This window comes from Caretta caretta, chromosome 1, assembly GCF_965140235.1.
Source record: "Caretta caretta isolate rCarCar2 chromosome 1, rCarCar1.hap1, whole genome shotgun sequence".
Lineage (NCBI taxonomy): Eukaryota > Metazoa > Chordata > Testudines > Cheloniidae > Caretta > Caretta caretta.
The window spans coordinates 154905706-154920043 of record NC_134206.1 but is presented as its reverse complement, the minus strand read 5'-3'; the positions used below and the strand labels follow the sequence as shown (position 1 = coordinate 154920043).

Below are 14338 nucleotides of genomic sequence, written 5' to 3'. Positions count from 1 at the left end.
ACCGGGATATCATACAGGAAGATCTAGATGACCTTGTAAACTGGAGTAATAGTAATGGGATGGAATTTAATAGTGAAAAGTGCAAGGTCATGCATTTAGGGATTAATAACAAGAACTTCTGTTATAAACTGGGGACGCATTACTTGGAAGTAACAGAGGAGGAGAAGTACCTCAGAGTATTGGTTGATCACAGGATGACTATGAGCTGCCTATGTGATACGGCTGTGAAAAAAGCTAATGCGGTCTTGGGATGCAACAGGCGAGGTATTTCCAGTAGAGATAAGGAGGTGTTAGTACTGTTTTGCAAAGCACTGGTGAGATCTCATCTGGAATATTGTGTGCAGTTCTGGTCTCCCATGTTTAAGAAGGATGAACAGGTACAGAGAAGGGCTACTAGGATGATCCGAAGAATGGAAAACCTGCCTTATGAAAGGAGACTCAATGAGCTTGGCTTGTTTAGCCTAACTAAAAGAAGGCTGAGGGGAGATAATATTGCTATCTATAAATATATCGGAGGGATAAATGCCATGGAGGGAGAAGAATTATTTAAGCTCAGTACCAATGTGGACACAAGAACAAATGGATATAAACTGGTCATCAGGAAGTTTAAACCTGAAATTAAATGAAGGTTTCTAACCATCAGAGGAGTGAAGTTCTGGAACAGCCTTCCAAAAGAAGCAGTGGGGGAAACAGACATATCTGGTTTCAAGACAAAGCTTTATAAGTTTATGGAGGAGATGATATGATGGGATAGCCTAATTTTGGCAATTAATTGATCTTCGTCTACTACTGGTAGATATGCCCAATGACCTGTGATGGGACGTTAGATGGGGTGGGATCTGAGTTATTACAAAGAATTCTTTCCTGGGTGTCAGGCTGGTAAGTCTTGCCCACACGCTCAGGGTTTAGCTGATGGCCATATTTGGGGTCGGGAAGGAATTTTCCCCCAGGGCAGATTGGCAGAGGCCCTGGGGGGTTTTCACCTTTCTCTGCAGCGTGGGGCATAGGTCACTTGCTGGAAGATTCTCTGCATCTTAGAAGTCTTTAAATCACAAGTAGCTCAGACATAAGTAGCTCAGTAGCTCAGACATAAGTTAGGGGTTTGTTACAGGAGTTGGTGGGTGAGATTCCGTGGCCTGCGTTGTGCAGGAGGTCAGATTAGACGATCATAATGGTCCCTTCTGACCTTAAAATCTATGATTCTATTATTCTAGTCTGGGACATCAGAGGAAGGAAAACCCTTGACCCTTTGAAGGATTCCACATAACCCTCCCCTCCTTGTGGTCTGGGTTCTGTGGCTGATTGGTTTGGCAGATGGGTGCAGTATAAGTCTATTCACTCCCAGGCATCTCAGGGGAGGTTTAAAAGCCTTTTCCCCCTGCCCTGAGGCACCAGTCTGCACTGGGAGTAAAGCTTCCCCTCTCTCTCCCATTGGGATTAGAGTAGGACTCAGTTTCTGGGCTTTGTTGTGGGCACTAGTCTCCTTTTTGGGTTCATAATTTAATTTTTCCCTCAGTACCACATTGGCCTGGGCAAGGTGGGTTTTTTCACCTTTCTCTCAGCAGCCTGGGGACTGGTGGATAGGTTAGATTGTAAAATTAATTTCATTACAAATTGGTACATGCCCAGTGCAGGTAATCATTCAGTAGGGGCTCCGGTTCCCTGATGAATCGGAATTGGAAACGGATAAGAAGGCGGCATTTATAGACGGTAGGGAATGGGTTGGGGTTCCTAACATCTGAGACATTGAGGAAACAGCCCCCTCTTCCCCACCCCTTAGTCCTCATACAAAGGGAGAGTGGCGGAGTCCCACCAGTGGTTTTGGGACCAGATTACATGGAGCAGGGGCAACCCTCCACCACCAGATAGATGGATTACAAAGGAAGGATGATCTGCACTGGACAAGTTGTTGCCAGATAGTTCTCAGATTGTTACTTTATAAAATTGTACTACCAAGTTAAAGCATATTCCTGGTGTTTTGTCGTCTTGTGGTGCCCAGGAAAAAGCAGTCCAGCAGAAGTCTTTCTGCAAGGCAACTTTTAGTAGTGGTAGCATTAAATGGTGATAGCAGTTGAGTCCTTTAGGTTGTAATCCCTGTAGGGCAGAGAACATCTTTTCATCTGAGTTTGTACAGTACCCAGCACTATGGGCCTGACTCAGGCTTTTGGGCACTACAATTGTCAAGTCTGGGCACATAAATGATGATAGATCCAGTGGTGGTGACAGCAGCTGTTAGCCAGACTCGTGATTTTCCCCAGATGTTACCATCAGTGCCTGTGAAGTCCTAAGGCTGCTCATGTAGTACAGACAAAGCTCCTATTGCCTTGAAAATTACATTTGCGGTTCTTCTGTAGTTCCTTTGCAACAGGGACCATTTGGGGGTGAATATACAGAGAGCGATAAAATGCATTTTATTACATTTGTTCAGTTTAACACATCAGTTAGTAATTGAGCAAAAGTAATCCTAAGAAAAAAGATTGCTTTTACTCCCTTGAAAGTTCAAGGGCATTGATCATAAAAATAATTGTTTTCATGGTCCTCTGTTTAATCACTGGTTCAAAACCTGCCCCCAAAACATTAACATCTGATGTGAGTTTGTGTTGTAAGTATAATTCTTCAAGGACAATGTCCACACCATAAAAACATTAGGTACTGTTTGATACCCTTCAGCGAAAAGGATATGGAGCCTGAACAGCCACCTCAGCTCTAGAGGTGACTTCTTCAAATCAAAGTTAAGAAACGTTGGTAAAGCATTTAGGGGGGAACAGTCTTCCGTTGTACCTGTTCTGTGGATAAATAGAGAGTCTTGCTCTCCATGGCTGTCAAATACTTGTTATACAGCACATTTCACCCAAGGATCTCAGAGCTTTTTAAAATAACCTTTAATTACATGACATCTTTTGGAAGGTAGGTAAATATTTTACCCAATTTATTGATGGGTAAACCAAGGAGCAGAGAAATTAGTGACTACTCCATTCTGACACATTTCACAAATACTGAATATAGAAAAGGAAAATATTGTCTTTAAAAAAAAGTTTAATCCGTGAATAAAACTTTCCATTATAACTGTTTTTCTTAGAATTAATGCAGATTAATTTCTTTCCTATTCACTTTTATTTTCATGTTTGAAACACATCACTTTACTCAGTTTTGTTTGTATTTCCATTTAGGACGTGTAGGAACACCTCATTTTATGGCCCCAGAAGTAGTAAAAAGAGAACCCTATGGGAAGCCTGTAGATGTTTGGGGTTGTGGAGTGATCCTTTTTATTCTACTAAGTGGTTGTCTGCCTTTTTATGGAACCAAGGAAAGATTATTTGAAGGCATTATTAAAGGAAAATATAAGGTAAATGACAGTGTGCATGATTACTTTTTCACTGAGGTAAAACACTGCTGTAAACATTTCTGGAAGTTGCTTTCTATATTTTGGCTGCTAATTAGCCTGACTGAAATTTGCAAAATTCCACAAGACAAACAGCTCTCTATGTGCAAATAGAGATAATTATATCATTATTGATCCATTTTTCCATGGAGTATATGTTTAACAGTCTCTGCCATTTAGATTACCGTATCATTTATCTAGATTAAGCAGCTAACGTAACATCAAATTGGACCCTGATCTTACAGTGAGTTCAGGGAGACTACTTACATGCATATGTGTTTTTGTGATTAGGGCCTCAGTGTGTACTATATGTTCTGTGTTATCTGTATGACTGATATATACATAAACTCTTATATGTATTCCTCCATTTTATGAAATTTCTCACATTTGTTTGTAGTTCTGAATGCTAAATGTGATAGCTAAAGAATGAACTCATTAATTTAGTTAAAATATTTGTGGTTATCTTAGTGTACAAATGGTATCATACTTTTGTCGTATTACACTGTATAGTAAGCTATGAAAGAACTGATTACTTACTAAGGAGCTACTGGTAATTGATAACAAACTACAGTGTCTGAGGACAAACCTGTTTCATAACACTTTCCAAAATCATGGAGTCATTATGAGGAAGGAGTTAAAGCCCTTTCATTTCATTTCTTCTTCTTTGCATACATCAAAATCACACCTTTAGTACATTAGCAAAGTGGTAAGAATATTGCCCAAAATCTTGCTAAAGCTTGATGGTCCTATAATATGTAGTATTCTTTTTATTAATTGACATGGGTATGTCTACTCTGCAGCTGGGAGCCTCAGGGGAAAAAAATGCTTTACAACAACAGTAAGACGCTTAATGGAGCGTGCCTATATTGGTAATCCTTTCTTCTTGAACAGCTGAAGGCACAAAGCTGGTCACACTTGAAATGTGTGATTATACTATACATCACATTGTATGTTGTTGCTTGCTTAGTGTGGTTCTATTCTGAAACTGATTCTAAAAGTGACATCGAAGTGTACATTTGTTTGTCTCAATGATTTCCATATCATATGTGCTCTCAATTCTGGATTAAATTCTACCCTTGCAAGGAAATAGCGAAAGGTCTCCTGAAACCTTTAAACCTTACACTGGCCTTGTGGAAGAAGCAGTTGTCCACAAGGTCCTCTGCATTCCTAAGAACCACAGTGTGGGAGGGGTCATGGAACCCTTTTATTCAGATCCAGCAGCTCAACACTTCACTGTGGTGTAGAATGGCTGCACTGCAGCTCATAAACTTGTCCTTTCATCCATTTCATTTCCACAGACAAAGCCTGATTACTTTTGCTTTGTACAGGGAAGGTGAATTTGATCTGTAGGGAACATTACATGCAAAAAAAGTAGGTGGGAAAATGGGTACCGTATTACCAGTTGTATAATCATCGAGCACTGTACGTAATGTTTTAGTTTTCACATACTAACATATATCTATACGTTTTTAAATGGTGCACAATTCTTATGTGTACATTCATAGGAATAAAATATTGACAATAGTACCAATGTCATGTAACCTTATACCTTAGTTGCTCATTGTACAGAATAACTGTATCCTGTAATGTTGTACTCTGTCACTTGCTTTAATTTTTTTCTTCACTTACAATCAGATGAATCCCAGGCAGTGGAGCCATATCTCTGAAAGTGCCAAAGATCTGGTACGCCGCATGCTTATGCTGGACCCAGCTGAAAGGATAACCGTTTATGAGGCACTGAATCATCCTTGGCTGAAGGTAAATAAAGCCAACAACATAACATCTCAAAAATTCATATCCTTAAAAACATGGAGTTGATTTTTTGCTCTTCAAATTAGCCATCAAGTTACAGAAACATTTAGATGTGCTTAAGTGCTTTACTGGATTGGGGCCTGAGTGATCGACACCTTGCAGGATTGAGCCCCCATATGTGCCTCAAGAGGACTGTAGGATGTAGAGTAGTGCTGTGTGGAAGATGATTTGGGGAGCATTCCCACCTCTTGCTGTGGCCCTCCTGGAGTCCAGATGATAGAATCCTATGTGAATTTTAGAAGCTTTATCTTCCATCTCTTCCTCCTTCCCCTGCAGGTGACCTGAGAAGGCTCAGCAGCTGCTTTTATCAGCCTTCTGGTATGAAAATAAATATTTTTCCACTGAGAACCCTTGCTAGTGATAGGAGTTACATTTTGAAGCCTCTCTCTACAAAGAAAGGTGGGAGCTTGGGGAGAATGTAAGCAGAGCTCTCCAGCAGTCCCTAGGATGTCCTGTGCTAAACTCACCAGAGCTGGAGGTCCGTAGCAGTATTCCGCATTCAGAAGTTAATAAATTTTGGTTCTGAGCATTGATACTAGTTAGAATCTGGTTAACAAAGTTTTATTTCTCTCTTGCTTTCTATTTTGTGTTTTATTTTCTGTATTGTGGCCAAAAGAAAGTTAGACTTTTTGAACTGTAGTGAATGCCTCTGTCATTAGGGTGTCATAGCTGAGAAGCTTTATTGTCCAAATCCCTGCAAATTTTGCAGAAAAATGTAACCTTGGCTCTACCTAGTGCTAACCTGCACATTTTGAGGCTGATCTAACTTTATTTTTTGAACTTAAAGTCAGGTGAGAGGTTTGGGCAGGTAAGAAGAGGCAGAATTGCATTTGTAATAGATACTTCCAAGCATAATCCTGAAGTGGCTATTGGCATTCCCTAATTCAGTCTTCTCATATATCTGCCTTACTAAGCTAAACTCAGCTTTCCTTTCCTGAGTCAAAATTACATTAATCACATACAGCCATGAGTCATTGGCAGCATGCAATATACACAGATTATTAGTATGAATGTGGTAGTGAATGTCATTTGTGGTAGATGATGCTATCATATGGCTCTCCAGAGTGTATTTTTTAATTAATATAAATGTTTTACAGAGCCAGTACATCTGTTTTCCTTATATTAAAGCTGAAGTGTAATATTGTATGGTGATATATTCAAATATTCTTTGATAACTTAATAGTAATGAAGAAAGGAGTCTGCAGTTACACAAGCCATTCTAAATATAATCAGTTAATACTAATATAATTATTTGTATATTTAAATGTTGAAATGACCAACATCTTAAAGCTACGTTAGTGTACTAAAATTTTAACCAATTAATCTTAAAACTGAAAGAGATCAATAAGATTGTCTCTCCACTCCTTTCAGTAATACATACAATTAAATGGCTTTAAATTGCCGAGATGCTCAAGTATTCAAATTGTGTTGTGTGTTTAAGAATGTTGTTAACAAGAATGGGGAGCAGCAAACATACCTGCAATAATTGCATTATTTCTGACTTTGCATCAGATATGTTTTTTAGGACTCTGCCTTTTAGGAGTTATAATCTCTGGTATTGAATAGATTGCATAATTTTTTTTCATATTGTGTGTTTTCTTTTTGTTGCTGTCGAAAACTTACTAAGTACAGAAAGTAAAAATCCAGTTTAAGTGAAGCAGCTCACACTGGGGGTTCCATGTTGTTTAACCTGAATTCTTTTGTAATTTGCGAATTTAGGAAAAACTCTTACCCAGCAATTTACAGAATCTGTTCTATTAATGTTCTACCAACTGACCATAGGTTTCAGCCACAGAAAGTGACAACACAACACCTGCCTTTCCCCCATTCTGGAATCCAACCATCTTGATTTCTATAAGAAATTTCCTTAATGTTTACATCCGGGGTTGGCAACCTTTGGCACACGGCCCATCAGGGTAATCCACTGGCGGGCCGTGAGACATTTTGTCTACATTGACCATTCGCAGGCATGGCCCCCAGCAGCTCCTATGGGCCAGGAACGGCGAACTGTAGCCCATGGAAGCTGCGGGGGGCCATGCCTGCGAACAGTCAATGTAAACAAAATGTCTTGCGGCCCGCTAGTGGATTACCCTGATGGGCCGCATGCCGAAGGTTGCTGACCCCTGGTTTACATCAGTGTAATCAAATCCTAAGTTGCTGTGTGATAGTATAGTATCTAATGCATATCTTGGCCAATTTTTAATGTTTTTTGTCAGAGCGAAGTTTGAGTATTTTTTTATTATTGTAGGAGAGGGATCGCTATGCATACAAGATTCATCTTCCAGAAACAGTAGAGCAACTGAGGAAATTCAATGCAAGAAGGAAACTAAAGGTAAAAGGAATCTGACATTAAGACAGATATAATTGCATTACCTTAAATTTTATATGGTTTTCTTTTGGAATTTTGAAAATATTAGAAAAGAAATCTAGTACCTAATTCTATGTGAAAGAACTTTGTTATTAAGTGTCATAGGGCTTGTTTATATGGTGCGACAGAGCACACCAGGAAGATATAAATAGTAAAGCACTCTAAAGTGTTGCGCTCTAACTACCCCTTAGACTCTGCTGACATGGTCTACAAGGTACCTAGTGCATGTTGATACAGTCCCAAACACGTGCACTAGGAACCTTTTAGAGCACATCAGTGGGATCTACACAGGGCAGTTAGAGCAGCACACTTGAGTGCTATACTATTTACACCCTTCTGGTGTGCATTTCTGCACCGTATAGACAAGCCATGTAGACTTTTAATACGAGTCAAGAGTTCTATGTATTTTTTAAAATTGTAAAGATTTAAAGTTGAAATAGATATTTAGAAAAAAGAAAAGGAGTACTTGTGGCACCTTAGAGACTAACCAATTTATTTGAGCATAAGCTTTCGTGAGCTACAGGTCGCTTATGCTCAAATAAATTGGTTAGTCTCTAGGGTACCACAAGTACTCCTTTTCTTTTTGCGAATACAGACTAACACGGCTGTTACTCTGAAACTAGATATTTAGAATGGATTAGTTTGCTGCTGTGTCATGCTGCAGACACTTGTCCCCTCCATTTAGTCTCTTGGTTTCATTGAGTTTTTATAGTCTGAAATATCTAGAATTATGAGGTCAGGAATCTTAATTAGTCTAATGATCATTGATTAATTACCTTGAATATAAGATGTCTTATTTAGATTGTCTTGTCATGCATTGACCTAAATGAGATTTTGGGACAAACTCAAACCAAACATGAGGCAAATCTCAAGCTGCAGAAATAGGGTTTCTTTACAAAAGTATTCTTTTCACAGGTGATCATTGCTAGAAGGTTGCATTGTTTCCACTCTGTATGGTTATGGTAGCCTCGCAACATTCCCCCTCCATCACCCGTAATACTGCTGTCTGTATTAGATCCCCACTATAATTGCTGTTCCTATGGTGCATGCACTTGGCACCAGACTAGCATTCTGCAGACATTTCTAGAATACATCCTTTGAGGTTGTGATTATAAGGATTTGGAGTGGAGCACTTATTTACTGAGCCAGAGTCTGCAACCATCTGTTCTTGATTCTTTGCAATTGGAGAAAGTGTGTCTTTTCTGTGACTGGGAGGGAGGGAGACTACTGTTTTTTTTCCTAAAAGGTTCTAAATATAATTTCTAAAATGTGAAAAATATTCTTGCGGCCTGTTTTTGCTTCTTTAGAGAATAGCCAGTTTGTACATTTTTGAGTCACTCCTGTGCTACGGCATAATTTAATTCCTAGTGCTTAGTTTCATCTATGTTGTTCTGTTTTTTGTAATCAGTTATGTCAACAAAGGATAAACATTCCACTGGCTTCACCAGTCATCAAATATGGAGGGCCACCAAAAGATGTTCATAAAGGACAATTATGATTTTATTTTATTTTCTGGGGGTAGGTTATAGCTCTTTGCAAAGGGGTATTCTTAAGAATGTTCCCTCAGCCTTTAGTTATATATAGGAGCAGTTTCCAACTACACCTCTACCCCGATATAACGCGATCCGATATAACACGAATTCGGATATAATGTGGTAAAGCAAAAATGGTTTTCTGTCTCGTCTTCAACATTGGTTCTCAAACTGGGGGTAGCGACCCGGTTATGTGGGGGGTCGCGAGCCCCGACTCCAGAGCGCGGCTGCACCTTGCGAGCTCTGACCTTTGCGCCAGGCTGTAAGCCCCAACCATGACGCATGGCTGCGAGTCCCGACCCCTGTGTGGAGCTGCGGGGCTACGATCCCCGACCCCAGAGCGCAGCTATGAGTCCCAACCCCAACCCCTGTGCCAGGCTGTGAGCCCCGACCCCAGCAGGGACGTGCAGCTGCAAGCCCCAACCCCAGTGCTGGGCTGTGAGCCCCGACAGGGACACGTGGCTACGAGCCCCGACCCCGACAGGGACGCGCGGCTGTGAGCCCCTACCCCGGGCTTGATGTGAAGGACAACATCAGATGCACCCTTTCTAAAACAACACCAAGAATAAAACTTCTTTTGTCAAATACCGTATTAATAACGGAAATGCTCGAGGCCAAAGCAAGTTCGATACAACGTGGTTTCACCTATAACGCGGTAAGATTTTTTGGCTCCCAAGGACTGCATTATATCAGGGTAGAGGTGTATACGGAAAATAATGTTGAGATCCAGCTGAAACGTGTGATTTCCACTCAGAATCATAAATCCATTGCCTCTCTGATGGGGTTTTACCTGAAACTTGGTCTAGGTTCATCAAAAGATTCGGGCATCCTTTTGGCAAATCTGTGCCAATTGTAGGGTTTGTAAAATGCAAAATCAGATTAATTTCAACTAGTTGCCTCACGGAAGTTTTGCATAATTCTAACCATGTCTAGCATGTAGGATTGGAATAATCCTCATGCTTCTGAACAAGTTAGCAGCTTCCCCCTATGTTTAACTATGATCAGATAACACATTATTAAACACAGCTTGCCTACATGAGGTACAAAGTCCTATTTAAAATTGCATTAGTTAAAGCATTTTAGCTAACATTTTTTTAAACCATCTATTTTTCTGGTCTACACATAAGCTTCAATCTTTACTTTATAGGCAATTCTCCACTCTTAGCATCTTGTGTTTATATACATTCAATACCATATTATACTATACCAACCTTTTCCCTGCCATTTACTTAATCCATGCTATTGTTCTTCAGGAGGTGTTCTGAAAGTACTAATTGTTCATTGCAATGCACCCCACACATGAAACGCTGTAAAACTTGTACGTTAGGCCCTATTTTTCTGGAATGAGCAAACAACAAATTGTCCTTTTAACACTGGATCAGATACTGTTAGTATTTCATTATTTTTTCTAACTTTGAAATTCCTCACATAACTACCACCAAGAAGTCTGAGATTATCATATTTTCATATTGATATGTCTGAGTCAAATAACAGATTCCAATGTTGTTTTCTGAATTTTGCCAGAATTGAAGCACATCTCCAAACGGAAAATGTTAATTTTACAGTTACTTGATTACCATATAATGTACTGTAACCTTTGTAACCAGAAACAATATTGGAACCACTGCTTGTTTCAGAATTCGAGGAGTTATTAAAAAACTGGGACAGTTGTACTATCTTCCTTGTATTGATCCATTAAAGTGTTAATTTTCTCTCTAGGGACCAGATCATGCCGAACCCTGCACAAGTGAAAGAATTCAGAGCTTTCTTTCCCACTCCCTGCACCCCTGCTCCGGGCAGCCCAGTGGCAATCCTTGTGCTCAATATAAAGAATGCTTCAAGTTGCCATCTATAGAGGTGCTAGCCTGTCCAAACAGAGTAAGGAGAAAAGAGGCTATAATAGCAGCTGCTTTGTTTACCCTGTGCTCACAGAGCCACTGTACCTGTCTCAACTTGATGCATTTGGGAGATCTGTATTAGGATGGCGCTTTTCCATACCATCATTGATGTGGCTTAATACCACTGTCTATCCCAGTTATTTTTTCGTTATATACTGGTTTATATACCATGGTATTTGATCTTTGCCCAGACTATTGGGGACATTATGGGAGACTCACGAACATATAGAGCATTTTTGCATCTTAGAATTATCATTTTTATCAGAACTACCTTGCCAACTAAAGAGCTCAGGAATTTATTCCTTAGGTCTCTTTCTCTACACTTATTTCAAATAAAATTGTTCTGGTATAATTGTTCCAAATCTGTATATACTCCCAAGCATTTACCTGTCTTACCTGAATAGAAAAGCTGCCAAATTCCCTTCATCTAGTTAACCCCCCCCCCTCAAGTGTGGGGGTTTTTTTTATGCTTTATATGCTTTTATGCTGGTCATAGCCAGACACACTATGTGCAGGTGCACAAGAAGGTATGGAAGCTTCAAAAAACCTTCCCTTTCCCCCATGCAGACACCAGTCACAGTTGCAGGCCCTAAACTCTCCTGAGCACAGAGACTTCTCCCTTTTATGTCCTGCAAGCCACTCAAAATGGAAGTAGAGATCACTACAGCTGACTAGCCTCAGAGGAATGTACACTACAGTCTCTTAAAAGGTAAAACAGCAGCAAATTTCACCTTATGCACCAGATTGCTCCCTGAGGCACAGTGCCACTGCTCAGAGCCCTACCTGGGATGTTGGAGTTCAGCTCTTTCCTCGGCACAGCCCTGTTCTTTAAAGGCAGTATCTGGCCCTTATTCTGGGAAAATGACTATATTTTAGTTATTTACAGGTTTAGATTGTACATTTTTAGGCTTCATTGCGTAAATTAAAATATCTTCTGCATTCTGAGAGAGCTTCTGGGATTTTTTTTATATCAGAGGCTAGTTGATCAGGGTCATTTAGCATCGTTTGAAACCAGTTAGACACTAAAAACATGACTTAAAACAAAAATTAGTCCTTCCTTAATATCACTTGACATTACATAAAAAACTGTGGTCTCAATGTGGTTTTGAGAAGACAGCTATTTTCATACTAGTTACTGCATGAGATCCGCTCTAAACAAAAATGCTGTCTTTGCTGTCTGTGAATCTTTAATGTTGCCTTTTGGCATTTTAGAGCTGAAGTCCAACAATATTGCAATTCTCCTTTGACACAATGGACATTCCAAAAATAAATAGGATAAACTAATGTTTCTCATTTCCACAGCCAAGTTAAGGATCAGATCTTTAACTTTCATAAACATACAGAACTACAAACCACAGGTTTCCTGCTTAATTCACTTGAAACTGTTTTTAAATTTCCCACTATAACTGTCTTAGATGAAGCAATATTTTTATCAGTAATATTTCAAGTAATAACTACATAAAAGGTCTCAGGTTTTCTTAAACTGTTGGAAAGTTTCTAAAGGCATAATGCAGAATGCCACCAATTTAAGAAACCTGTCAGCTGGCTTTGCTCTCTTGAGCAATACCTGTGAATCACAATTGCAAACCAAAAAGGCAAAAGAAGCAGCAATGCATCCCTTTTCTCTTTCTCACAGTATACATCTTCACAGTTCTATGTTATGTGTTGTTAATATGTTGTATTGATTCTTCATTGATCATCCCTTGATATTAATAATTAATTGTCAACATGTCCGCATCATGAGGTTAACCTATTTTAAAAGCCTGACTTTTATCTCCTGTGTACCAGCGTTTCAGAGTAGTGTGAGGAGTCCAAAAAATAAATGCCTATAAATTTAAATATGACTGCTACTTTGAGCAGTAAACTACATATATCTGGACCACAATTATATTAATTTGTTTACTGAAATTATTATTTGTGGGTGGGCGTGTGTGTGTGTGTGTGAGAGAGAGAGAGCTCACATAATTAAGAAACATACTGGTAACCTCAATGACACATCAGTAATAGATTACCTACCACGTGATTTGAGTGGAGCAATCCAAAAACTCTTAAGTGTTTTCTTTTTCCAAATAAGACAGTAAGGTGCCTAATTTATTTCAGTCTAAACATGGCAAGACATTTTAGGGAGTAGAAAATAAACAAGGGATACTTTATTATCATCATCTTCCTAGCTCATTCTCTCTGGTTCTGAGTGTTATTTTAAGGGCAGTGTGTACAGTATTTCTATATAATGTCCTGAAATACTTAAGTGATAAGCTTTTTTAAGGTTTGTGGGAGGAGGCTAATCAGTGTCAGTAAAAAATTTTCCTGGTGAAGAAAACATATGTAGTATCAGAAGGAATGATGCAGGCCACTGTATGCTAGGATCCACTCCTTGCCTTCTAATTTGTAGATTAAAAGTAAGGTTGGCTGAAAAAAGCTTCTCCATTGCTAGACAGCAGCATACCCAAATAACTATTGATTGTGTGGGGTGAATTAGATGAAACTCCTAGCCCTGGTCTACACTAGGACTTTAGGTCGAATTTAGCAGCGTTAAATCGATTTAAACCTGCACCCGTCCACACAATGAAGCCCTTTATTTCGACTTAAAGGGCTCTTAAAATCGATTTCCTTACTCCACCCCTGACAAGTGGATTAGCGCTTAAATCGACGTTGCCGGCTCGAATTTGGGGTACTGTGGACACAATTTGATGGTATTGGCCTCCGGGAGCTATCCCAGAGTGCTCCATTCTGACCGCTCTGGACAGCGCTCTCAACTCAGATGCACTGGCCAGGTAGACAGGAAAAGAACCGCGAACTTTTGAATCTCATTTCCTGTTTGGCCAGCGTGGCAAGCTGCAGGTGACCATGCAGAGCTCATCAGCAGAGGTGACCATGATGGAGTCCCAGAATCGCAAAAGAGCTCCAGCATGGACTGAACGGGAGGTACGGGATCTGATCGCTGTTTGGGGAGAGGAATCCGTGCTATCAGAACTCCGTTCCAGTTTTCGAAATGCCAAAACCTTTCTGAAAATCTCCCAGGGCATGAAGGACAGAGGCCATAACAGGGACCCGAAGCAGTGCCGCGTGAAACTGAAGGAGCTGAGGCAAGCCTACCAGAAAACCAGAGAGGCGAACAGCCGCTCTGGGTCAGAGCCCCAAACATGCCGCTTCTATGATGAGCTGCATGCCATTTTAGGGGGTTCAGCCACCACTACCCCAGCCGTGTTGTTTGACTCCTTCAATGGAGATGGAGGCAATACAGAAGTAGGTTTTGGGGACGAAGAAGATGATGATGAGGAGGTTGTAGATAGCTCACAGCAAGCAAGCGGAGAAACCGGTTTTCCCGACAGCCAGGAACTGTTTC

The 14338-nt window shown here is 40.1% G+C and overlaps 1 protein-coding gene across 13 annotated transcripts in view; it reads left to right on the top strand.

Annotated features, from left to right (window-relative positions):
• The window catches only part of CASK (calcium/calmodulin dependent serine protein kinase), a 438390-nt gene that overhangs the window by 286454 nt on the left and 137598 nt on the right, over positions 1-14338 (top strand). For 12 of the 13 annotated variants that reach the window (XM_048864731.2, XM_048864713.2, XM_048864695.2 and 9 more), the window contains 3 exons: positions 3171-3346; positions 5018-5140; positions 7443-7526. The exons of the other annotated variant lie outside the window; for it this stretch is intronic. In XM_048864731.2, the coding sequence (XP_048720688.1) occupies positions 3171-3346; positions 5018-5140; positions 7443-7526 (383 nt within the window). The remainder of the gene's footprint in view (positions 1-3170; positions 3347-5017; positions 5141-7442; positions 7527-14338) is intronic. 13 annotated transcript variants of the gene reach the window in all.